Source organism: Diceros bicornis, chromosome 19, assembly GCF_020826845.1.
Source record: "Diceros bicornis minor isolate mBicDic1 chromosome 19, mDicBic1.mat.cur, whole genome shotgun sequence".
Lineage (NCBI taxonomy): Eukaryota > Metazoa > Chordata > Mammalia > Perissodactyla > Rhinocerotidae > Diceros > Diceros bicornis.
In genome coordinates this window covers 16,137,602-16,161,505 of record NC_080758.1, presented here as the reverse complement: position 1 = coordinate 16,161,505, position 23,904 = coordinate 16,137,602, and the positions used below count along the sequence as shown (strand labels likewise).

General features: G+C 38.8%; 1 protein-coding gene across 1 annotated transcript in view; it reads left to right on the top strand.

Moving 5' to 3' along the window:
* Positions 1-23,904, top strand: part of STK4 (serine/threonine kinase 4) — a 103,043-nt gene that overhangs the window by 57,994 nt on the left and 21,145 nt on the right. The window contains exon 10 of the mRNA XM_058562626.1: positions 6,281-6,438. Within this exon, the coding sequence (XP_058418609.1) occupies positions 6,281-6,438 (158 nt within the window). The remainder of the gene's footprint in view (positions 1-6,280; positions 6,439-23,904) is intronic.

Here is a 23,904-nt window from a genome sequence, read left to right as displayed (position 1 = left end):
GAGTGATTCTCTTAGGCTTTTCAGTCCTGACAGGCTGTTGTCCAGCACAGTTGATCATCTAGTCATGAGTCCTGAAGGAAGACTTCAAAGATAAGGTTACTGGGAAAATTCCATTCCCCCACTCTTTCTACACTCAACTTAGTGGCAGTTCTGACACGTCAAGAATTTTCAATTTGATTTTAGGGAATTTGCAATATGAGATGCAGGTCACCAGACTTAAACCGGATGATTAAGGTTCAAATCCTATCCTTGCTGGTAACTAGCTACGTAACCTTAGGCAAATTTCTCACCTATAAGTTGGAAATAATAATACACACCTCAAACGATTAGAGGATTAAATGAAAAAGAACATTTTCTAGCACTTGGTAGGTGCCTGGTAAGTGCAAGTCCTCTTCCCTCCTACGTTATTTACATGGTGTCCATGAATTTGGATGGGAGCATCAGGTGAACGCACCTAGAAAAAGCCTGCAACTTAAAAGGCGTTCAGTAAATGTTAGTTGAATTTGAACCTGAGTTCCCAAAGAATGGAACTCTTTGTAGGGGGACATGGGGTGGAATGTGTGTGTGTGAGGAAGAGAGAGAGACAGACAGACAGACAGACACTATCGGTTAGTTTTTGCTCCATAACAAGCCACCTCAAAACTTAGCGGTCAGCTGGTGCGATAGCAGCTGGGACTGGCTGACGTATGAGGGCCTCAGCTAGGACAATCTGTTGACCAAGGCCTCTCTCCACAAGGTATTTCACCATCTAGCAGGCTCCCTCAGGTTTTATTACATGGTTGTAGGATGCACAAGCACTTTTCAAGTCCCTGCTTGCCAATACAATTGCTGTTGTCTCAATGGCCAAAGCAAGTCGCAGGGCCAGGCCCAGAGTCATTGTGGGAGGGCGCTACTAAAGGGCGAGAATATGGGGAGAAAATTACTGTGGCCATTTTTGCAAATGTTCTATCTTAGATACTAATTATGATAGTAAAGCAGATCTTAGCCTATAAAAATTAGACTGAGAACAGGTGCTATGATTTAATTAGTGTTATCGAGGACATATTGATCACAGCAGGAGTGCTCTCTCTTCCATGTAAACTTAATCCATCAGTGAAACACTCGCCAGTTGAGGTGGCTTCCCCTATCAGTTGATTCGTTCATTTCTTCCACTTTAGTTATAGAAAACATTTTTATAACCAGCATCTCCAGATGATATCTTTTTTTTACTTTCTTTCTTTCTTTTTTTTTTTTGTGAGGAAGATCAGCCCTGAGCTAACATCTGATGGCAATCCTCCTCTTTTTGCCGAGGAAGATTGGCCCTGGGCTAACATTCGTGCCCATCTTCCTCTACTTTATATGGGACGCCGCCACAGCATGGTATGCCGACAAGCAGTACATTGGTGCCTGCCCGGGACCTGAACCTGCGAACCCTCGGGCCGCCGCAGCGGAGAGCGCGCACTTAACCGCTGTGCCACCGGGCCGGCCCCCCTCCAGATGATACCTTGATTACAGTTTGGGCCAAGGAAAATTTGATCACTTCTTTCATCTGTTTAAAAAAAGCCAAAAAACCGCCACTAACAACAACAAAAAGAAACAAAGAATCAGACCATCTTGTCACAAATATTTGTTGAGTCCTAACTATTTCTCAGTTTTGTCTGGTCTTTGGTTTATGCCTGTACACATCTAAGTGTCACAGTCCCTCTGGCGATAAGAACTTCTTTTGAATGGTTGTCAGTAACTGGGTATAGATGTTGGGTCAAGTCATAGAATCATGGAATTTTCAAAGCTGCAATGGGACATTAGAAATAACCTGGTCCAGTGGCTGTTTTTTGCAGATTGGAACCTGTGGTTTTCCCAAGATTACATAGTGAGGACCAGGGTAGATCTTTGAACCCCAGGATAGGGATTTTTCTAGTGTTTTGTGCTGTCTCCAAAACCAGCTTTAGCTTTTTTGTAATCCGATACACTTAACCATTTAACTAATCATTTCACTATAATTAAATTTCTTATACCTGTGTAAATTGTATTCTCAGATTATGCCTGAATATGTGATTAGATCAAAAATTACTCTTATTACAAAATTCACTATAGTTTTGGGGACTTTGGTTTCTCATAAATATTAGGTATAATCAGGTTCCTGGTATTGATAGGAAAAGATGAAAGCAAGGACGTTTTAGATAGAGTTTCTTATTTGTGACCCTTAGTTGTTCAAAGTAACAAAGAATAGTTGGCTTTTTAACTCCAAAAATATTAGAAATCTTTGAGTTGTGAAGGGCTATCATTATCAAATAGAAAGAATTCAAATATGAAGACAGCAAGTGGTCTCATTTTCTCATCTAAACAGTGATAGGAATTAGCTGAATGATTATACTTTTGCTTAACAGACTTTTCTTTGATCTTTATGACATGGTTTAGAATTAGACCACAGAGGGCCGGCCCGTGGCTTAGTGGTTAAGTGTGCGCGCTCCGCTGCTGGCGGCCTGGGTTCGATCCCGGGCGCGCACCGACGCACCGCTTCTCCGGCCATGCTGAGGCCGTGTCCCACATACAGCAACTAGAAGGATGTGTAGCTATGACATACAACTATCTACTGGGGCTTGGGGGGAAAAATAAATAAATAAAATAAAAAAAAAAAAAGAAACAGTTTATCACATTTAATTAATAAAAAAAAAAAAAAGAATTAGACCACAGAAAGATTATCTTTAGTGTTTCCTCCCTGGGTTAAAGACTTGAATTTCTAAAATCCACCTGTATTGAAACTGAAAGGAATTGATAAAGCATCATAGAATTATATTGTACCAATCATACAGTTTTTATTGTTGGATATAGATGTTGATTTTTTGAAAAATTATGTCTTTATGGTTTTCGTAACAATTCCACAGAAGAACGTATTTTAAATTTCCTATTATTTCTATGCAGAAGTTGCCGTTTTTATTGATGAACTCATCTCAGTCATTTCTCTGTGCATGTATAAAGATGGCTGGATAAACAGATATGAAATGACAGAAGTAGTGAGAAGTTGGTGCATGATATATGCAACTTACTCTCAAACATTAAGTGTGTTTGAAGAAAGGAGATATTCTGCTTTGTATGTATTTCCTAAGAAAGAGGGTATTCTCTTTTGTTACCACAATACGGTTATCAAGTGGTGATTTTTCTAAAGGAGAGCTTTTTCCTTCTCTCCCAGCCCCCTTCACTTTAGATTACTACTCTGAGCTCATGGATTCCTTTTATTCAGTGTATTTTTTTTTGATGCTCATAGTGTCCCAAAATTTACCAGTGGGAGCCCCTCCAGGTGGTTTCAATGTCCTGTTATGTCCCCATCAGTTTTTGAGTACTTGCTTGCTTTTTTTTTAGCACAAAAAGATGTTCCTGACCCACTTTGTACTTTTCCTGCCCTAGAGCTGGAATCGGTTATTTCTCTTAAGAAGCCTTAGTTCCTCTTAGTGGGGAATGATATTTGAAAACCAAGATCTGAGTGTTAGGTATGCTCATTGGTAATGAGGTGTCATTGCTTCAAGGCCCTTTAATGAAAAAAGCCTGGATTTTTTTAAATAAATCATGAGTTTATGTTAATACCCCAGTTTAGATACAACACACTAGAGTTCTTTTGAACCTTCCTCTATTTCCTATTTTGATGGATTTTGCCAGGTCCCCTTCGTAGGCCTTGTGCTGCTTGGCAGTGATGTGAGAGGGCCTGTGTCCTACAGCTTTACCGACAGATAGGGTGTGGTCAAGCTTTGAATTTCTGCCAATCTGAAATGTAAGAAATCACATCTCTAAGTAGTTTTGAGTTTCTCTTATCATGAATGAACCAAACATTTTTTTCATGTTTAAGGACTAATTGGATATCTTTGTGTGTATACTGTCTTTTCAAGTCTTTAGCCCATTCTACTTTTTTCTTGGTCTTCTTTTCCTTGATTTTAGGAATTCTTTGTATATTTGGGAGCTTATCTGCCTAATATATAAAGAACTCTCACATTTTTTTTAAAAAGAAAATTCTTTAAAAAAGTTTATGATATTTGTTGCAAATACTTTCTTCCAGTTCGTCATTTGTCTTTTCTCTTGGTTTGTAGTATGTGTGTGCTTATTAATTTTTGAAAATTTGTGATGTTTTCTTCACACAAAGGGTTTTTATCTGTCCATTTTTTATTGGATCTGGGTTTTTGTCACAGTAGAAAGCCTTTTTCCACACCCAGGTTTTAAATGCGTTCACACATGTCTTTTTCTAGTACTTAACGGTTTCCATTTTTGCAATTAGACCTCTTATCCATTTGGAGTTTTTTGGTTTAAGGTATGAGGTGTGGATCCAATTTAATCTTTTCCAAATGCCTATCCAGTTGTTTGGACAGCCTTTTGGGCTTTCTGTTTTGCTTCTGGACTTTGTGTTCTGTTCAGCTGGTCGGTGTATCTGGTCAGGATGTTTTGTGTAGAGTACACTGTACTCTGTACATGTCAGCAGGCGGTAGCGCTGCTGCAGTGGCGTGGCTCCAGGAGGCTCTCTGAACACTCCTTTTTTATGTGCGGGTTATGTGGAGGCTTGCTGCAGAGCTGTCTCTGAGCCAGTGCTCTCCTCTGGTGGTCCCAGAGCAGAGGACTGATCAAAAGGACTTAGTTTCCTGACGTGTCAGCAAATCCAAAACACCCCCATTTTGACAAGTTTTATTTTGTTGTAGTTCCTTCAGAACTATATATTATGAAATAATATGTTAGATTTAACTGAAAAATTAAACAAAATAAGCATGAAAAGCACTTAGCATCGTGCCTAGAACAAACGACACAAAACCCGCGTTCTGCACGTAGTCTTTGACTGGTCCTAGCAAAACGGTGTTTAATCCCTACTAAGTGGGGAGGCAGCGGTGAAGAAGGCTGTTGGCAGCCTCTGGGAGTGGGCACACCTGGGATGGGCTGCTGCTGAACTTGGCAGTGGTGACGGTGAGTAAGATGACAGACGTCTGAGCCGCCGTCAGGATGCTGGCTTGAGACTGGACTAGGCAAGTGTCAGGAGATAAGAATGCATGGACAAGGGTGCCTGGAGAGAAACATGCTGTTCTCAATCTTCTAGACCTCTTCCTATCCACTTGTTAAGGCTCTGAACTTTCTGGTCTTTTGTCCCGGTTACTGGGGAAAAGGGCAGTATAAACCCACGTGTTCATGGAAAGCACTGAAAAAAGCCTTCTGTACTTCCCAGTATTAGAATACTAATCACCAGCACAAAGCTACTTCAGCATGTGAAATAGGTACATTCAGTTAGCTAGGTTTTTAAGTTACACCAGGTAAAATGATTTTTTTTTGCCATTGTTATTAGTTGTAACTAGTAACTGCTGTATTCTGCTCTCGTATGATAACTGCTGCTACACAACTGCTGATTCTGTTCTGCTATGAGCGATTCTCAGGGATGGTTTGAGGCCCCACCTAAGCCCCCCTCTACTAGTCTTCCCTGGCCACCCCAGCTTGTAAGATCTCTCCATCTTCTGGGCACATGTAACTCTTATAATCAGTTCTGTGTATTTAATACTTATCCTGTACTGTCTTTAAAAAAAAATGTTTAAAAGTAAATAAAATCACCTATTAACCTACTATCAGAGACAAATCTGGTTAACATTTTGGTATATTTTCTTCTAGTCTTTTATTTGTTTTTTCTCTTACATATAGGATTTTACAGAGTTGAGATCATACTGTATATGTAATACTGTATCCTATTTTTTCACCTTAACCTTATCATAAACCATTTGTAAATAGTGTTTTAAAAGTTACATAATATTTCATGGAGTGGATTGTGATTTACTTATATTTTCTTTTTCATGCATATTTTTCTCATTAGTCCAATTAGATCATGAGATTATCAAGGGGAGTCATCCTACTGTATCATCCCCCTTCTGTACTCCAGTGCCTATAGAGAATATTGTATATGTAGATGATTAATAAATGTTTTTGCTTGATTATCTGTTTTTAGTATAAATATTATAGCAACTATTTGCTAAAGGCGACCCAAAAAGTATTACTTGCGGCTTACTCAGCATCATTGCATCACCAAGTCTTTCCATCTAGAAAAAGAGATCCTGGGGAAATCTTTGCATGTATTTTAGAGGGGTCATGAATCCTCTGAAATTCTATGAGAAGTATTTTGAGTGAACATGTATGCATTTTCCCGCAGTTTTCATTAGATTCTTGAAGGAGTCCTTAAAAAGCGCCGCTGATCCACTGGCTGTAACCCATCTGGAGATAGGGTCTATTTATTAAACTTATCTGAAATCTAAGATATTATATTTCACCTTTTATATTTCTTGGCTTTCAGGAAGAGATGAGACCATGCAGTCTGCAAAACCATCTTTCCTTGAATACTTTGAACAAAAAGAAAAGGAAAATCAGATCAACAGCTTTGGCAAGAGCGTACCTGGCCCACTGAAGAACTCTTCTGATTGGAAAGTACCACAGGATGGAGACTATGAGTTTGTAAGTAGTGTTGCAAGAAAATGGTTATGTCTCCTGGGAAAAGTTATTTGAAATATCACATCCAATTCTGTCATGTCACTGAACATGCCTGAGCCTTTTCTCATGCAGTTCAAGTCTCCTCTCCCTGTCCCTGGCAGCAGCTCCTGGGCTGAGGCCTCGTGAGTTTGAGGCAACAACGTTTTGGTTGGTATTCGAGCAGTTCTGGGCTCCCAATTAGTGGCATCTATTTCACTTTAAAAATCTTTTATTCACTTGCCATTTTGCTTTTTGTCGAGTTTGAGATTGTCAATAGTACAAGAAATATTCAGCCATCAAATGGAGATGTGCTGTCTTTAATAGTTTATTTGGGATTGGGCTTTTATATTTAAGAATTAGGCTGGAGGGCAGTTGATGCTGTTTTGTAGCGTCTTTGTTGTTTTCTAACCATTATCCTAATTTTAGACTCTCTGAGAGGATTATTCTGAATTTTGTCTGAGGATGAATATTAAATTGTTCCAAAGTTTCTTACGAAAAACTGGGTGTGTTTTTCCTTTTTCTGCTGTGGAACGTTCTCCCTTAACCACAGACACTTGTTAATGTTCACAGAGATTTAATGAGTAGAAGCAATAAAACATTTGGGGAATACTAAGCTAAGGAGTCTGCATTCCTCTTCTGAATATTTTTAGAAAAGGATTTTCTCTTTAGGAATATTTAATTTGTACATTGTTAAATGCTACCGTAATTCTGTTGTTGTTTATAAGAGCTTAGTTTGGGCTTTATATTTGGATTCTGGGAGGCCTTTCTAGGCCTGGCTTTCCACTGTCCTGCTGACTGACCTGGAGGAAATAAGATCATTCTTCCATAACATAATCTCTACTTTTGTAGGGTGGCAGGAAACTCATAGTTTATACAACTAATGATAGAGATCTTTTGAGGACCATAGTAACTCACCTGAGGTTGTTTAACCAATTAGCCACTGAACCCATGTTCATCTGTTTGTTATCTCTTTGTTCATCATTTATTTATTCATCATCTACTGTTCATCACCCTCTGCTTTATCATCTCTTCATTCATTTATTTATTAGTTTTTTGAGTGCCAGTATGTGCTTGACACTTTTCTAGGGATATAGTAGTTTTCAGAACAGCCAAAAAAAAAAAAATCCCTTACCTCTTGGAGGTTTCATTTTAGAAGAAGGAAAATAAGGAAGTAAAATATTTAGTGTGTCAGATAGTGCTAAGTGTTGTAGAAAATATAAAGCAGGAAAGGGAGATTGGTGGGGGAGGGAAGGGGAGAGAGAGAGTGTGTGTAGGGGGGTGTAAATGTGTCGCAGTTCTAAATAGCTAAGGAAGGTCTCATTGGTAAGATGATGAGGGAGTGAACTATGTGAATATCCAGAGGAAGAGCTTTTCAGGCAGCTGGAATAGCACACGTAAAGGTCTTGAGGCAGGGACTTGCTTGGTGTGTTTGCCCAACAGTATGTCTGGAACGGCATCAAGGGGGCGTGTAGCAGGAATGAAAGCAGAGATGTAATGGGGAGCCAGATAATGTAGGGCTTGTTGTGTAATAATAAGGACTTTAGCTTTTACTCTGAGTAAAGTGGAAAGCTATTGGCAAGATGTGAGTTGATCCTATTTATGTTTTAAAAGTATTGTTTTAGTTGCTATATTAATACACTGTAGGAAGACTAGATTTTCTGAATACAGGTGTAGTGTTGTCTCCTGCATAAAGGAGCCAGATATGGGGCATAACTGCTGCCATTCCTCTCTTCCAGGTCTTTGGCATTCGTATTTTCCGCTGAGTCAGGATTCAGCTTCAGAATCCTTCTTAACACAGTGTTCCAGGTTGCCACTGTTTGTCAGAGTAGACTCATGAGATTTGAGTTACTATGTTTACTATTCCATGTTGTGTAGTTGTCTTCAATATACTTGTAAGGACTGATTCTCTCAGTTTAGTGAGTCTTTAGGCAAAGATGAATAACTTCTGGGTACCAAATCACATTATCATCATGATGGAATGCTTAAGAATGTTCAAATCTGTATTCCTAGGTCTAGTTTCCTTTTTTTTTTTTTTTTAATGTTATAGAAGTTAGTGATCCTGAAATTTCAGTCACTTTGAGCTAATCATTATGTTTGGATCAGTAGTTCCAGCGTTTGAAGAATTCCCTTCTCTCTGCCATAGTTTTCCCATAATAAGATCATTGGCAGAGAACTTGTTTCGATGGGCAAAGCTACTTAGGCAAAGGGGCTGTCGTAGGTCTTTAGAGAGAGTGCTTTTTATTTTGGAAGTAGGTGACTGCTGGAGGGCGTGGGCCCGTGAGCACAGGGAACAGGTTAGCACATTCCCAGCCTGTTTTACTCCTGGGCCGTCCAGCTCCTGAGTCTTCCCTCTAAACCAGGGCTTATAAACTAGCAGCATCCAGCCCACAGACTTCTGTGTGTGCTATACACTGTTGAAAATTTTTAAATTAGTTGCCTAGATTTAAAAATTAAGAGCTTTTAAATAAAATGTTGGGTCTCCAGCTTATTTTGAAAACTCAGAAGATCCGGCCATCATCAGCCTCCCTTATTGGATGATGGTTGTCCGGAGCTGAGTGGCAGCCACCGCCTTTGGGTATGACCTCTACAGTTCTCCTCAGTGTCTGGCCGACATCATTCATTTGTATTAACTATTTGACCTGCCTGGCCTCTAAGAGCATTTGATTCTGGGACTCTTGCTCTAAATCATTTGGATTTGTATATGTCCACAGTGCCTGAGCCAACCCATCCTGACATAAAATTTTATTCTATTTTTACCTTCAAATTTCAAGAGAATTCGTTTTTAAATTCTTTTTTAAGAGAATTGCAAACTAAACAATGAAAGAAAATTGAGGTGGGGTGTACATGAGCTGCTATACCAAGAAGTACCAAAGATCCAATGAAAAATATTTTTAATGCCTTAATATTCTTGCTATATAGCTCTTACCTTAATCCTAAATCAAGCTTTTTTTTTTTTCTTTTGTGAGGAAGATCAGCCCTGAGCTAACATCCATGCTAATCCTCCCCTTTTTGCTGAGGAAGACCGGCTCTGAGCTAACATCTATTGCCAATCCGCCTCCTTTTTTTCCCCAAAGGCCCAGTAGATAGTTGTATGTCATGGGTGCACATCCTTCTAGTTGCTGTATGTGGGACGCGGCCTCAGCATGGCCGGACAAGCGGTGCATCAGTGCGCACCCGGGATCCAAACCCCGGGCCGCCAGTAGTGGAGCGCGCGCACTTAACCGCTAAGCCACGGGGCCGGCCTCTAAATCAAGCTTTTGAAATAATAGTCTAAAATAGTGTTTCTCAAAGTGTAGCCCCCATACCAGCAGTATCAGCATCACCTGGAAACTTGTTGGAAATGCAGCTTCTCAGGCCCCATCCCAGACGCACTGAACCAGAATCTCTGGGGACAGTGCCCAGTAATCTGTGTCTTAACCTACCTTATGCGTGAGTCTAACCTGCCGAATTCATGTAAGTTTCTCTCCTATTAGGTACTATATAAATTCAGAGATAAGGACGCATTCATATTTTATTAACATTGCATTATTTTTTAATTTCCTTTTTACTCTAACCCTTTCGAGTCTCCTGTACTCTTATTGGAGGTACCAAAGAAGCACATCAAATAAGGAAATGTACACTTGTCAGTGACATGTGGCAAAGAAAGAGCCAGTCCACTGAGTGAAGGAAGTGTTCTGAATAATCTCACCGAGCTTAAAGAAGGTTGTGTGTCAAGACTAGCTAAGGTTTCCCTCAGCAGTCTCTTAGAGACTTTCTGTCTGGACAGGTAGTTTTAATTATGAAAAGATATTCTCTTTCTTCCTGTGAAGACAATTGCTATTTTGAAATGAACTTTTTGCCCAAAACGGCAAATAGGAAGTAATTTAATTGGGAGTGGCAGAATTTAATACTGACAAAAACCTTCATATTTTCATCTGAAACTGAATACTTGTTGCATTTCTAAAATTGAATTGCCTTATTTGCCAAGTTGAATAAGCAACAAAGATTTCCTTTAATGTTTAATATATATAATAATTAAAGTATAAATAAAAGGTGCTTGAAAATGCAGTTTTTCTGAAATTGGTATTTCATATTGTATAAACAGATTGAATATTTAGAAATGAATGTTACTTTTATGAGAATTCAGACCCTCGCATTTTGCCGTTCGTAAAGCCACAAAAAGCTGTAAACTTAAATCCAGTTTGGCTCATGGATCTTCCAAAAACGCACTGTACTATTTTAGTCTAAGATGGCTGGAATGCCAGGAGTGGTGAACAAGACAGACAAGGCTCACATGTCCTGGAGCTTACAGTGTGGTGAGGGAAACAGGCATTAGGTCAGGTAATATATCAGTGCAGGTAATAATGGCTATTCAAAGAAAAAAAACATAGTAAAGAGGGAGTGTGACAGAAGGCCTTGCAGACGAATAGGACATTCAGCTGAGACCTGAATGAAGAGGGGAAGCAAGCCATAGGAAGGTGGAGGGAACAAGTACAAAGACTCTGAGCAGGACATGGTGGGTGGATGTAAGGAAGGAATGAAGTCTGTTGTGGCTGGAGCAGAGTGGTGCATGGGACAGCAGTCCAAATGTGAACACATTGGCAATCACGATACATGTGAGTGCATTAATCTTATTTTATGCAAAGAGTTGATAGTAGCTGTCCCCCCTTATTAATTCCATCTCTATTCATGGAAGTCCTCTCTATGTTGTGCTATGTATGACTAGGCAAGACTGCAAGATCCGTGATGGCCGGGACTTTATTTTACTCATCTTTGTATTCTTAACACTTAGCAATTGCCTGGCTTGAAGTTAGTACACTATTTTCAGTTAATCTCAGACATAGTCTGTGAATTAATTCAACAAATACAGTCACTACCTTGAGGGAGTTCATAGTGTAGCAGAAAATATAGATAAAATAATTTTGATACATTGTGCTAATAATAGCTTACATTTATTGAGAGCTTACTGTGTACCAGGCATTGGTCTAAGTCCTTTATATATATTAGCTCAATCCTCGTAAATATCCCAGGAGGTAGGTAATATTATTGTCATTTTATGGATGAGAAAACTGAGGCTTAAAGGGAGCAAGTGATTGACTAGGGTTATACAGATAGTAAGTGGCACAGCAGGGATCTGAACCAAAGCAGTTTGGCTCCAGAGCCAATCCTCTTAACCACCTACACTATATGGCTTCTCTCTAGGCTATTCTGGTAAATTCTGTTCATAAAGTACGTATAAAAAGTGCTGTAGGAGCCCAGAAGAGGGAGCAAGAACCTCAGCAAGAACCCTAGGAAAGACGTCAAGAAGTCTCATTTGAAGTGTGTTTTGCAAGATGAATAGGAATTCTCGAGCCAGAGAAGGAGGGAGAAGGCATTCTAGGCAGAGAGCGGGAAGTGTGTCTGTGGAGGCACTGAGGAATGTGGAATGGCCAGGCAGTCCTGAGGGATTGTATTTGGATCATAGTGGGTGTGGGTGTGTGAGGAAGAGGGGAGAGCCCTTCAGGTGAGGTAAATAGTGCCCAGGGTGCCCTTGTTTTTTCTGGAAATATGTAGGAGTCTTTTAGATTTTTCCTTGTTGTATCAGAGAAGTTAAAAATAGAATCGTAATGCAGCACAAAGAGCTAAGCTAATGTGCCTCTGAATTTGTGTGACAATGGGTCCAGCAGGATATAAAACCACTGAACTGTTAATTCAAAATTAATTTGAGAAAAGTAACAGAACCCGAACAAGATTGATTGTTGGATTCCCTGGATAGTGATAAGCCATTCAGAGGGCTTTCTGTGGCAGGAAGGACAGATTTTAGCTCTGAGTTTCCCCAGGAGGGCGACAACAACCTATGATTTCATGGAACTTTATCTCTACCGTTCTTTCCTAGATCAGGGCTCCAAATATGATTGTTAAGTAGAGATTTCTTTGGATTTTTATAAAGAAGCTTTACTGAATTGTCAGGACATAGCCAATTATTTTTATTAGGTTGCACTTTTTGCTTTTGGCTATACACTTCAGGAAGCAGACATTTGGTGGGAGGTGAGAATTATTACTACCTTATTTATAATTTACGATGGTGATTGATGGTGGCAGAGGTGCTTTATTTACTCATGTTTAAATTAATGCTCTCAAGGGTGCATCTTGATGTTTTCTGGGAACCCAGGTATCTACAACTGAAAACTTTATCTGCCATTTTATAGAAACAAAAGAAATACTCCCCAAACATTCTGTCTTTGAATTATTGTCTGTTTGTTTCAAAGTGAATTTAAAAAGATTAGTGCATATCCTTAAATATCCCAGCCTCCTTTGGTAAAATAGAACCTAATGAAGTTCCCATCACTCAGCTATAACAGTCATCAACTCAAGATATTCCTGTTTTATCTAATCCTCCACGTCCACTCTTCCCTATCCCCACTTGATTATTCTGAAACAAATTCCGGGCATATTTTGTTTATACTTCTATATGTATCCATAAAAGATTAAAGGTCCTTTTAAAAAATATAACCACAACACCTTTATCATACCTTTAAAAATTAAGAATAGTAATTCTTGGGGCCGGCCCCGTGGCTTAGCGGTTAGGTGCGCGAGCTCAGCTACTGGCAGCCCAGGTTCGGATCCTGGGCGCGCACTGACGCACTGCTTGTCAGGCCATGCTGAGGCCGCGTCCCACATACAGCAACTAGAAGGATGTGCAACTATGACATACAACTATCTACTGGGGCTTTGGGGGGAAAAAAAAAAAAAGAAAGAGGATTGGCAATAGATGTTAGCTCAGAGCCGGTCTTCCTCAGCAAAAAGAGGAGCAACTATGACATACAACTATCTACTGGGGCTTTGGGGAAAAAAAAAAAAAAGAAAGAGGATTGGCAATAGATGTTAGCTCAGAGCTGGTCATTCTCAGCAAAAAGAGGAGGATTAGCATGGATGTTAGCTCAGGGCTGATCTTCCTCAAAAAAAAAAAAGAATAGTAATTCTTTAATGCCATACAATACCTTGTCAGTATCCAGCTTTTCCCAGTCATCTCATACTTTTTTTTTTCCGTTTATTTGAATTAGGGTCCAAATAAGATTCATACATTACAGTTGGTTGATATGTCTTTTAAATCACTTTTAAATTTATAGGTTCCCCCTTCTTCCCACCCCCTGCCCTGCCCACACACCCACTTGTTGACATGATTGAAGAAACCAGTTGTTGTCCTATACAGTTTCCCACATTCTGGATATTGCTTGTTGCATCTAAGTGGTGCTGTTTACTATGTTCCTTGAATTTCTTGTAAATTGGTAATTTGATCAAGAATAGGGGTTCTCAGGACCTCTTCATGCTTTTAAACATTATTGAGGAAACCGAAGAGCTTGTGTTTATGTGAGTTATATCTATTGATATTTACTGAATTAGAAATTAAAACTGAGAACTTTTTAAGATTCATTAATTCATTTGAAAATAATAAGCCCATCACACATTAATGTAAAGAATGTATTTTCTATGAAAAATAACCATATTTTCCCAAACAAAATGAGTGAGAAGAACAGCATTGTTTACATTTTTTCAAATCTGTATGGCTTAATAGAAGACAGCTAGATTATTATATCTGCTTTTGCATTCAATCTATTGTAGTATATTGTTTTGGTTGAAGTGTATGAAGTAAGTCTTGCCAAAGATATGTAGTTGGAAAAGAAGTATCTTTATAGCTTTTTTGCATAATTGTGGATATTCTTTGATGCTCCGCTGAAACTCAACAACTATTGGTTTCCTAAAGGTTAGTTATAGAATCTGAATATATAATCTGAAACTATATCAATGAACTTTTCTTACTCTGCATATTAAAATTCATTGGTCTGTCTTGCACCTTGAATGGAACTTTTACTCACACATGATTTTATAACGTCATGCATTGGTCATTTGGAACATATTGGTTTACTGAATTACACATGTCTTCCCAATGTTGGCATATTTCATTATACAATATAAAAAAATCACATTCCTTGAAATTACCACCAATCTCATCAGAAAATTGTCCAAGTATAGGGAAACTGTCAAGCTCACAGTGGTGGAATCAAGTCTTCCAAAATTCTAATCTTTATTTGAAAGTTTGAATTTTATCATTGGCAACAAACACTCAGTGGTTTTCCTTGAAGTGATAGCCTCACTTCGTTCATTTTTGGGAAAATGTGTGCCCAGTATATGTACCCAAGTCTGAAGAACCACGATTTGTCAGTCATTCTTTCAAGTGAAAATGGTGTTCCATGGAAGAAGCAGCTAGTTTCGCTCACAGCTCAATTGCACAGGTGTTTTGCCTCAGGACAACCATTGTGTTTCAGTGTGCAGCACAAGTGCTTAATGTAGCCTCCCATTTCATGTGGTTGTGAAGAATGCAATAGCAACTAGTACCATTTGGTGCCACTTCTTGATTCATATTAAGGAGCTAGCACTTTTACCCACCACTGCTTTTATACCATCAGTGCAAATGATAACACAGTAGAAAAGGCAAGTAATGTCTTAGTATTAATATGAAAATAGTTTGATCTCACAGGCTCCTTAAGAGGGTGTCAGGGATCTCCCAGGGATCCGTAGGCCATACTTTGAGAATGCTGATCTAGAAGCTTGATCAGACTCAGGTTCAATTCTTTTTGGCAAGGATATTTCATAGGTGATATGTGTACTTTCATCAGGAGGTTCAGAATATCTGGATGTATGCTCATCTCTCTTTTTCTGTTCTTATCAGCCACGGAGGGTTATTGCTTAGATGCATTATTTCATTAGGGCTTGCAAAATGGTGTCTCTGCCACAGTCGGGTGCTGTTGATGTAAACTAACTAGACTCTAACTTAGTCATAACATCTGTGTCAGAGGAGCGTGAGTAATCAGTCACTCTCCCCACAAACATTGTTAGACCGTGCCCCAGGTACCCAGGTATCAGAATGTTGCTAGGTTGGTATTAACAAGTGAAGGAGTCCCTGGAGGCCTGGACTTCCTAATTGCTGTAATCAGAACCTGAAATTCCTTAAGTTTGAATCTCATTTCAACCAAGGCCAGATTTGGTTTGGTTACTTTAATTTTGCTAAATTTGAAGTCAGAAAAGGAAAAGAAAAACAGACTATAAGTTTTGTCTTATTTACTCTTCATTAGAAGCTTCCAAAGGCTAAAAAATATTTTTGATGTAAATTCCTTATTAATCTAGAAAGCAGAGTTTTAAGTTTTCGGCTGAGGTGAATGTAAGTTCTTTTTCTTATTGCTGGATCCACAGCCATGACTTTGAATTGTGGTCTCATTCACCTCGACATATCTTTTCACTCTTCTTCCTTTGAGCTGCCAAAGATACTTTCTTCTCAGCATCACCTCCCATTTTTTTTCTCACATGGACTGTTGACAGTTCAGTAATCTATATTCCTGGGACATGAAATGTTAATAAGACAGGGAAAAGATTTATGCCAATTTCCTTACCTCCCTCCAAGGAAAAAATCTCTATTAGGATTCTGAAAGTAGAATTGGCTTTTGTAGCCTAGTCCCTTTGACAGAAAAAAACATGATGTGGAACTTTTCTCATTACCTGAGACGTATTCTTATATCATTTTCCTCTCCCAACATGACCACATTTACTTAATAAAAATACTGATGCTCCACCCCTCAAATGAAATACAACAGAATTGAGCATCTTGTTTTTGACATGTTTACTCGAAGCACCAGTAATTCTGAATGGAAGGCCTGTTTCTTTTCCTTTCTTCATCTCACTATTGGAGTTTGATGCTGATGTTACTGAGACTTTGAGCTGACCGTGTAAAGAAGAAGAGGTATTGAGATGATTCAGACAGGAGAAGGCTGATTGACTGTAGTTTATTGTGTTGCTACTGAGAAAAAAGACACAACTCGTATTGGTTGTTTTTAGACAGGAATGTGTTAGAGTTCACATTTGTTTAGAAGTTCTTATAAAGTTGCATTTGGATCTGTTTGTAAGGAAATGTATGATGCCTGTGTGTACCTAAGTGACTGCTATTTTGGATGAGGGAGTATGCCTGGTAGTTAAGATCACTACAGTCAAGCTTTTAGGACTTTACCATTTACTGAGTAGTTTTGGGCCAATTTCTTTACCTCTCTATACCGCAGTTTCCTCATCTGTAAAATGGGGGTAATACTAGTACCTATAGGATAGATTCTGCATGTGTATGAGAATTGAATGTGGTAATGCATATAAAGTGCCTTCATCATAATAGGCACTTCGTAAATGTCAACTTCCTCCTCTCTCCCTCCACTCTCCCTTCCTTTCTTGAAACATTGTCCATGTAAATTTCAGTAACCTAAACCCCTTTCCCCAGTGATTTGCCATTGACTTCCATTATAAAACCAGAGATACATTCAAAAGAAAACTCGCTCCCCAAGAGGCTGATTTAAAAACTGCTCTGAAAGAAAGGGATTAGAACTATTACCAATGGAAATTAATTACCTAAAGAGGTCGTGGGTATCATTTTTAGAACTTCCTAGTGCTTGCTTTCTTTCCCTTATGTCTCTATTCTATATAGTTTTTCTTTCTACCCACCTCTCATTTCATAAACTGTTGATATTTTTCAAACCTTGAAGCTCTCGGACTACTTCCATCACAGCACACACTTTTTGCCAGTAGATGCCACCCTCTCACTTCTTGTAGGTGCAGTCTCCTCTGTGGAATTTCCTTATGGTACAGAGAGGATTGTCGGCTATGTAAAAGGAGTGATAAAATTACTTCATTAGCCTGGAAGCTGGACATTGTGTGAAGTGAATTTCCTTGAAAATAGGGGTGCCTTGTAACATAGACCAGTAGAGTGAACATTAAATCACGTCAGAAGAGGAGTGAATGGCCCTGGCTTCAGCCAGGACCTTGGGTGCGTTGCTCTCCTCTTGGAGTTTCAGGTTTGTGGTCTGTAAAAATCAAGCATAATACCACAATACCACCTGTCCTGCTTTTCCCACATGATTGGGGGAGGGATCAAATGATGTGTAGGTTGGGGTTATTTGAACCAAGTTTATTTTTAGAACTATGGTAGAATTCTGCCAGCAGAGAATTATAAGACTGTTTATGTTTCTTTTTGGTTCGTTGTGTATTGAATATTATTACTTATTTTATTATTATTATTTCACTTTTTATTTTACCTTTGTAAAAAAAATTAAATCTTTAAACAATAACACATAATCCAGAGACAGGAGAAGGCCAAAGAAGCAGTGAAGCCAAGACTTCTGGTATGCTTCTGTTTGCTGATGATGGTAATATTATCATCACTTTAGGTTAATGTAACATTTAATGTAGTTAAAGCTGCATTTATATTTTCCTCTTTAATTTGATGATGCTTACAGTGTTCTTGTGAGGGAGGCAAGGTGAGGTTTCTTATCCCTTTTGTAGTTTGAGGATCTGAAGTCCAGAGAGGTTAAAAGGCAACTTTCCTGCTTAATGCCAGAATCAAGTCTAGAACCCAAGTCCCCAGGTTACTTCCTGTCTCAGTTGACTCTTGGGTGTTTTCTCACATGAAAAACAAAACAAACCTGATTGTGAGCTCCTGGAACATACTAGGTAATTAATGTTGCAAAGCAGGAAAAAGAAGCATCTTTCAAATAATAGGTGATGGGGATTAATTATGGTGTCCACGAAGAATGGTTTCAGGTTTACTGCATCTTACTGGGAATTTTGTAACAGAGGAATATTTGTTATTGACGTGAATGGTTTGTCATGCTTATTCAGAACATAATGCAGACTGACAAGCTTTGCATTTCCTGAATTATTTACGTAAATAATTCCCCTTGTTGGAACAACTTAATTTTTGCCTTCTTTTGATGTTCTTTCTTATTTACTTTGTAACCATGGGTTTTACAGTAATTATGCTGTTGTTCAGGAAATGTCGTGCTAACCAAAAAGGCATTATTATTTTAAGAACACTTTAAATTTTGACCAAATATAACCTCTGTGCAGACAAAGATGTCTATTGTAGAGGAGTCTTGGTGGCCGCTGCAAACATCTGATACACTCTCGGATATCTGTCACAGTCTGCCTGTCAGTCTCATGCAGGCACTTATTCCCGAAGTTTTCCTCTCTCATACCATTATCTATTCAGTATTAGCTTTTCTATAAATTTCCTTTTCTTACCTTAGTGGTAGATATTGAGTATTTTTAGTAATCTTTATATTGGTTGTTCATTATCTTGTATTATTTCTCTTCCCACCCTATTTTTATTATTACTATTTTTGTGATAAGAATACTAAACATAAGATCTACCCTCTTGGCATATTTTTAAGTATACAATACTGGATGGTTAACTATAGGCCCCGTCCTGTAGAGTAGATCTCTAGGACTTATCCATCTTGTATCCCTGAAACTTTGTACCCCCTTTTGACTAATACCTCCCTCTTTCCCCTTTATCTTATTTTAAATATTTTTGGCAGGGACACTTGTTCTGTTAAGGTTGTAGAATTTGATAAGAAAATGATGAAAATAGCAGTTATAGAGTGCTTACTGTGTGTTGGTCTCTGTAAATGTTATGTCCCATTTGCCTTTCACAGTGTCCGTGCACAATACATTTTATTCCCATTCATTTGACAGGCTCAGAGACTCTAGGTTATGTGTCCCACTCATGGTGCATGATTAGTGAGTGGTGGAGTGAGGCTTTAAATCCAACTTTTCTGATGTCGAGACCATTGTTTTCTCAGAATAACACACATCTGTTGTGTGAGAAGTGTTATATATGTGCTGATGGTGAGTGTTCATCTAATTCAGGTGCTGCATATTTTCTTTCTCTGATGTGCTCAACACTTGGCCAATAGCCAGAGCACACAGGTGCTCAGATTGTGTTGTTTGATTACATTGTTTGAACCCTTTGTGCATTCTTTGAAAAACTTTCCATATCTTTTCCTATTTTCTTTTTGTAATATCCATTTGTCTCTGTGTATAGGAGCATGTTAATTCGCTTATAAATTTGATAGATGTGCACTTTAAATTTTTTTCCCCTTCTTATGTAGAGTGTCAGTGGAAAACATTAGTTGAAACTGCAGTGTTGGGAATCCCCTAGATCAGAGCTGGATAAAGCATGTGAAGCATTAGCAAAGTGCCTGGCATCCCTACTCTATTATTAATATGTTGGTTCCTTTCAGAGTGACAGCTTAGATAAAGAGAGCAGTGGGTTGGGAATCAGATCTCAGCTCTGCCAGTAGCTAGCCTTGTGCCCTTGCGCAAGCCACCTGATCTTTCTGGGGCTCTTTTTTCTTCATCTGATAAATAAAAGTGAGATTAAAAAGTCTTCAAGAGCCCTCAAACTCTCTCAGTCTTTGTTTGCTAATCTTTAAAATGGAGATAATGCATACCTGTCACAGGGGTTATTTGAGCCTTGAAAGAGACAGCCTGTGTAAAGCATATAAAAAATACTCAGTATATGTTAGGTTTTTTCCCCGTCCTTTTAAAATGCAAGGAGGTGCTTTGGACACCCTGGAGACCAAAATGAGCATAAGAGGCGGTATAACATACTGACCAAGAGCCAAACAGACCTGGATTCAATCCTGGCTTCACTATTTATGAGATCTGTAACTCTAGGCAAGTCGCTTAACCTAGAATGAAGATACTAATCTTTGAGAAGATTATTATTGAGAAGATTAAATTGGAAAATGCTTTTAAAGTGCATAGCAGAGTACCTGACACATGGTGGGCATTCAGTAAATTTTATTTACATATGTAAAACTTAGGTGGGAGACACAAACTAGCAGAGGACAAGAGTTAAAGATAGTAGGTGGGCTGCCCAAAACAAGAGATAGGAGGCAAGCCCACGACTTATTTCACGGTTTTGTTGAGGGCCCTGCTGCAGCAGCTCCCACTTCCTAGTTCAGTGTTGTTTGCTTTGAAGTATTTATTTAATACCCAAGATGAGCTTAATTCTGTTGTGACTTTCTTGTTCTTAGGGTTTAAATATCAAACTTCTTGTTTCAAACAGATCTTTTGTGTTTTCTCTAATCAGATTGCTTCCCTTCTGCTCCTGCGTGGAAGGTGTAAGACCTTGAAAGTTCCCACACTAATGTTCTTTTTCAAAACAGTTTTAATCCTGGTGGTGCAGTTATTAAATAAAATAGCTCATGTGTGTATTTGTGTGTGTGTGTGTGTGTGTCTGAGGGAGAATGAGAATAAAAAGGAAGAGAGACACAGACAGACCAACAGAGAGACACAGAGCCATGTCTGGGAGCCATCACTGTCGAGTGCTCCTGTTTGTGTAGCTGACTGCACAACGCACATGACATTGGATCAGAGGTGGCTGGCAAACTCAGATGCGCGTTCTAGACCCACCAGTCTCTTCCATTTGCGCTTTATTTGGGAAAATCATATTAAAGACTATTCTAGGATTTTGTAGCCTTCAGGCATGGATGTATCTTTTTAAAATCTTATGTATATTCCCTTTTTTAAACTAAACTTTTTATTTTGAGATAATTATAGATTCACATGCAGTTATAAGAAATAATACAGAGCGACCTTGTGTACTCTTTACCCAGGTTCCCCAGTGGTAACATCTTGCAAAATCATAATACAGTATCACAACCAGGATATTGACAGTAATACATCAAGATAAAGAGCAGTTCCATCACCACTGGGATTCCTGCTGTTGGCTTTCATAGGCATACCCTCCCCACCCCATTTGCTAACTCTTGGCATCCACTAATCTGTTTTCCTTTTGAAGTGTCTATTTTGGAGTTTAAAAAATCTTAAGGGAGTGGTGTTTAAAATGAAATAAAGTCAGGAAATTTTCGGTTCTCTCCCAAGTGCCCTTATTCCCAGATGAAGCAGGACCAAGCATAAAGTTATTTTCACACATTGGGAAGAAACATACCATTCCAGATTCAGGTGGAAGTTTTCCACTTTCAAGTGCTGCTGAGACTGTAATTATAAAATACAGCCGTTTTGGGATTAATTTAAACCAGTTCCTGGGGTGAATTAAGATCTTGTGATAAAAATACCGTATACTATCTGTCACATTAGCTGTGGCAACCCTTCTCTGTGCCAACTTGGTTAATGAGGGCAATGGCTGCCCAGAAGTTTATTGCTGAAGGAATGTTTAACAATGTACTATGAATTCAGCACTTTATGTTAGAATATTCAGAAATAGTGCTTGAGTTCCTGGTATTTGATCAAAATGTGGAGTTATATAGAAGGCACATGATGCAGAGGATTTTGCCTTTTTTCATTCTTACCGTTTCTCCTCCCGTCTCAGTTTTGTTCTTATGGAAAATGAAAATCCCCCAAGAAAGCCTGGTCCTTATTCTCTGACTTCTGGCCGTCCACCCCATCACTCTCCCTTTCCTTCCCCTTCTTCTGTCTACATTCTGTACCTGGGCCTGTTAAACAAGGGTGAATGACTGCATCCTCAAGGAAAGGCTCAGTGTTCGACTAGATGACCTCTAAGCTTTTGTCCAATCCTGAGAGTCGGTGATGGTGCATCAGTGAACTCCTTTGTAGCTACTCCAGTGTGATAGAATAGATGAGCATTCAGCGTTCACAGTAAGGGGATCCTCCTGGGCTGGTCGCAGAGAGACCAGACAGCACTACCTACCCCATGGCTGTGGATTACACGTCTAACCCTGGGGAGAGGTGGGGGCTGGGGAGGAGAGAACCAATTTGGCCATGGCACATAGAATTTTTACAATTTGAATTACTGAAATGAGATGTGCTCTCCAGTTCACCACAAACCGTACCACTTCCTGTTTCTTGTTTTAGAACTGGCCTCTTGAGCTTATTTTCATTGCTCATGCCAGCCCCTGAACATTTGCGTTTGTGACCTCTGATTTAACTAATTCCTAAATCATGGACATTTAGGTGCCCTCTGGCCTTTTAATATTAAACATTGTTTTAATGAACATCTTTGCATGATATTTATGTCCTTAGAATTAATTTCTACAAGTAGAATGCTTGGGTCACACTTTATAAATTTGAAATTGTGATATGTATTGTCAAATTTCCCTATTGTTTTTGGTGTCTGAATTGCCAGTTGGTGTTATTTATCTAATTATTAATGGAATTCTTATTTTCCTTAATGATTTCAAGAGTTCTTCGTATATCAAGTAAGGTTATGAACCTTTTAACATATAAGGTAAAGATATTTGCCCAGTTTTTAAAAACTTTATATATAGTGTCTGACTGTTCAGCTATTTTAAATTTTTATGTATTTTGATTTAGCAGCTTTCTCTTTGTGGTTTCTGGAATTTTATGCCATGTTTAGAAGTTTTTCACATCCCAAGATTATACAAATATTAATCCTTATTTTGTTTTAGAATGTTTATTTTTTTATTTTTCAATATTTATTCTGTCTAGAATTTGTCTTGGTGTAAAGAGTAAGGTAGTGATCCAGCTTCATATTTTTCTAAACAGCTAGTCAGTTTTTCTAAGAACCAACAATTTTTAACATACGTGGTGAATTTAATTACCAAATCTTGGTGGCTTCTAGTATCTAAAAGTGGCTTGTTTTTACAGATAGAAAGTTTTCACTTGAAACTCTGAGTTTCAATATTTTTCTGCTTTTAAATCCTCTAGAAAGGAGCTGTGAACAGAACACCATATTGGTTTTGGCATTAACTTTAATGCATCTCAAATAGGCTGATTCTACAGAATTTGATCCAACGTACTTCTATGTCTGGATGCTTTTTTGCCAAGGAAAATTGATTATTTCTAACCAAAAGGCCTTCAGTGTTGGGCTGAAAAGAGTCAGGGGTCCTCCTAGGCTGGTTGCTGATTATGTAATTGAGCATCAAGTACAATGCTTTTCATTTTTCTCGTAAGGTGTTTTCTATTCTCTTGCCTCCAATGGTCAGTGCCGCTTGTTGCTGGGGACTTTTAGGGGAGGGACAAATTCAGATCCTCTTTGTCCAAGTCCTAGTAATTGTATCTTTAAAATGCTTTTATTTTTTTCTTGGCAGTTTGATGAATAGATATCAGAAGTCTTTCTTTGACAGTTTTATGGCTTTCTCCTGTAATGTAGAATTTAGCTGTGGGTTGAATTTGTTGTGCTGGTGATACCGGCTCAAGACAAGATTGACATAAGGGAAGCCATATTGTAGAAAAGAAAAACTCTATTGTAACTTTGACTGACCTCTGACAAACTAACCCAGCTGGATATGCACCCTCCAGGAGATCTAACTGCTCTGTAGGTTTTATGACTCCTGCTTGTGCATGTACGTCCCAGCTGCGATAAGATGATAACTTTGTTTTTTTTGAGTTCCTTAGGAATGTGATGACCCCGGAAGAGAGAATCTATGCTGATAGCCATCATCAGTGAAAACTGAAAGATCTGGTGTGGCACTCCCAGTCTGTAACACCGGAAGGTCAACATTCCTAACCCCCTCCCCAATAACCTGATGGCCTATATAACTGCTGTAAGATTTTGTGCCCCCTTAAGATGGTTCTTTTGGACATGAGTCAGCCATCTTCCCTCTTGCTAGCAAGCTGTAATAAAAAGTCCATTTTCTCCTACCACCTTGCCTCTTGACTATTGGCATGTCT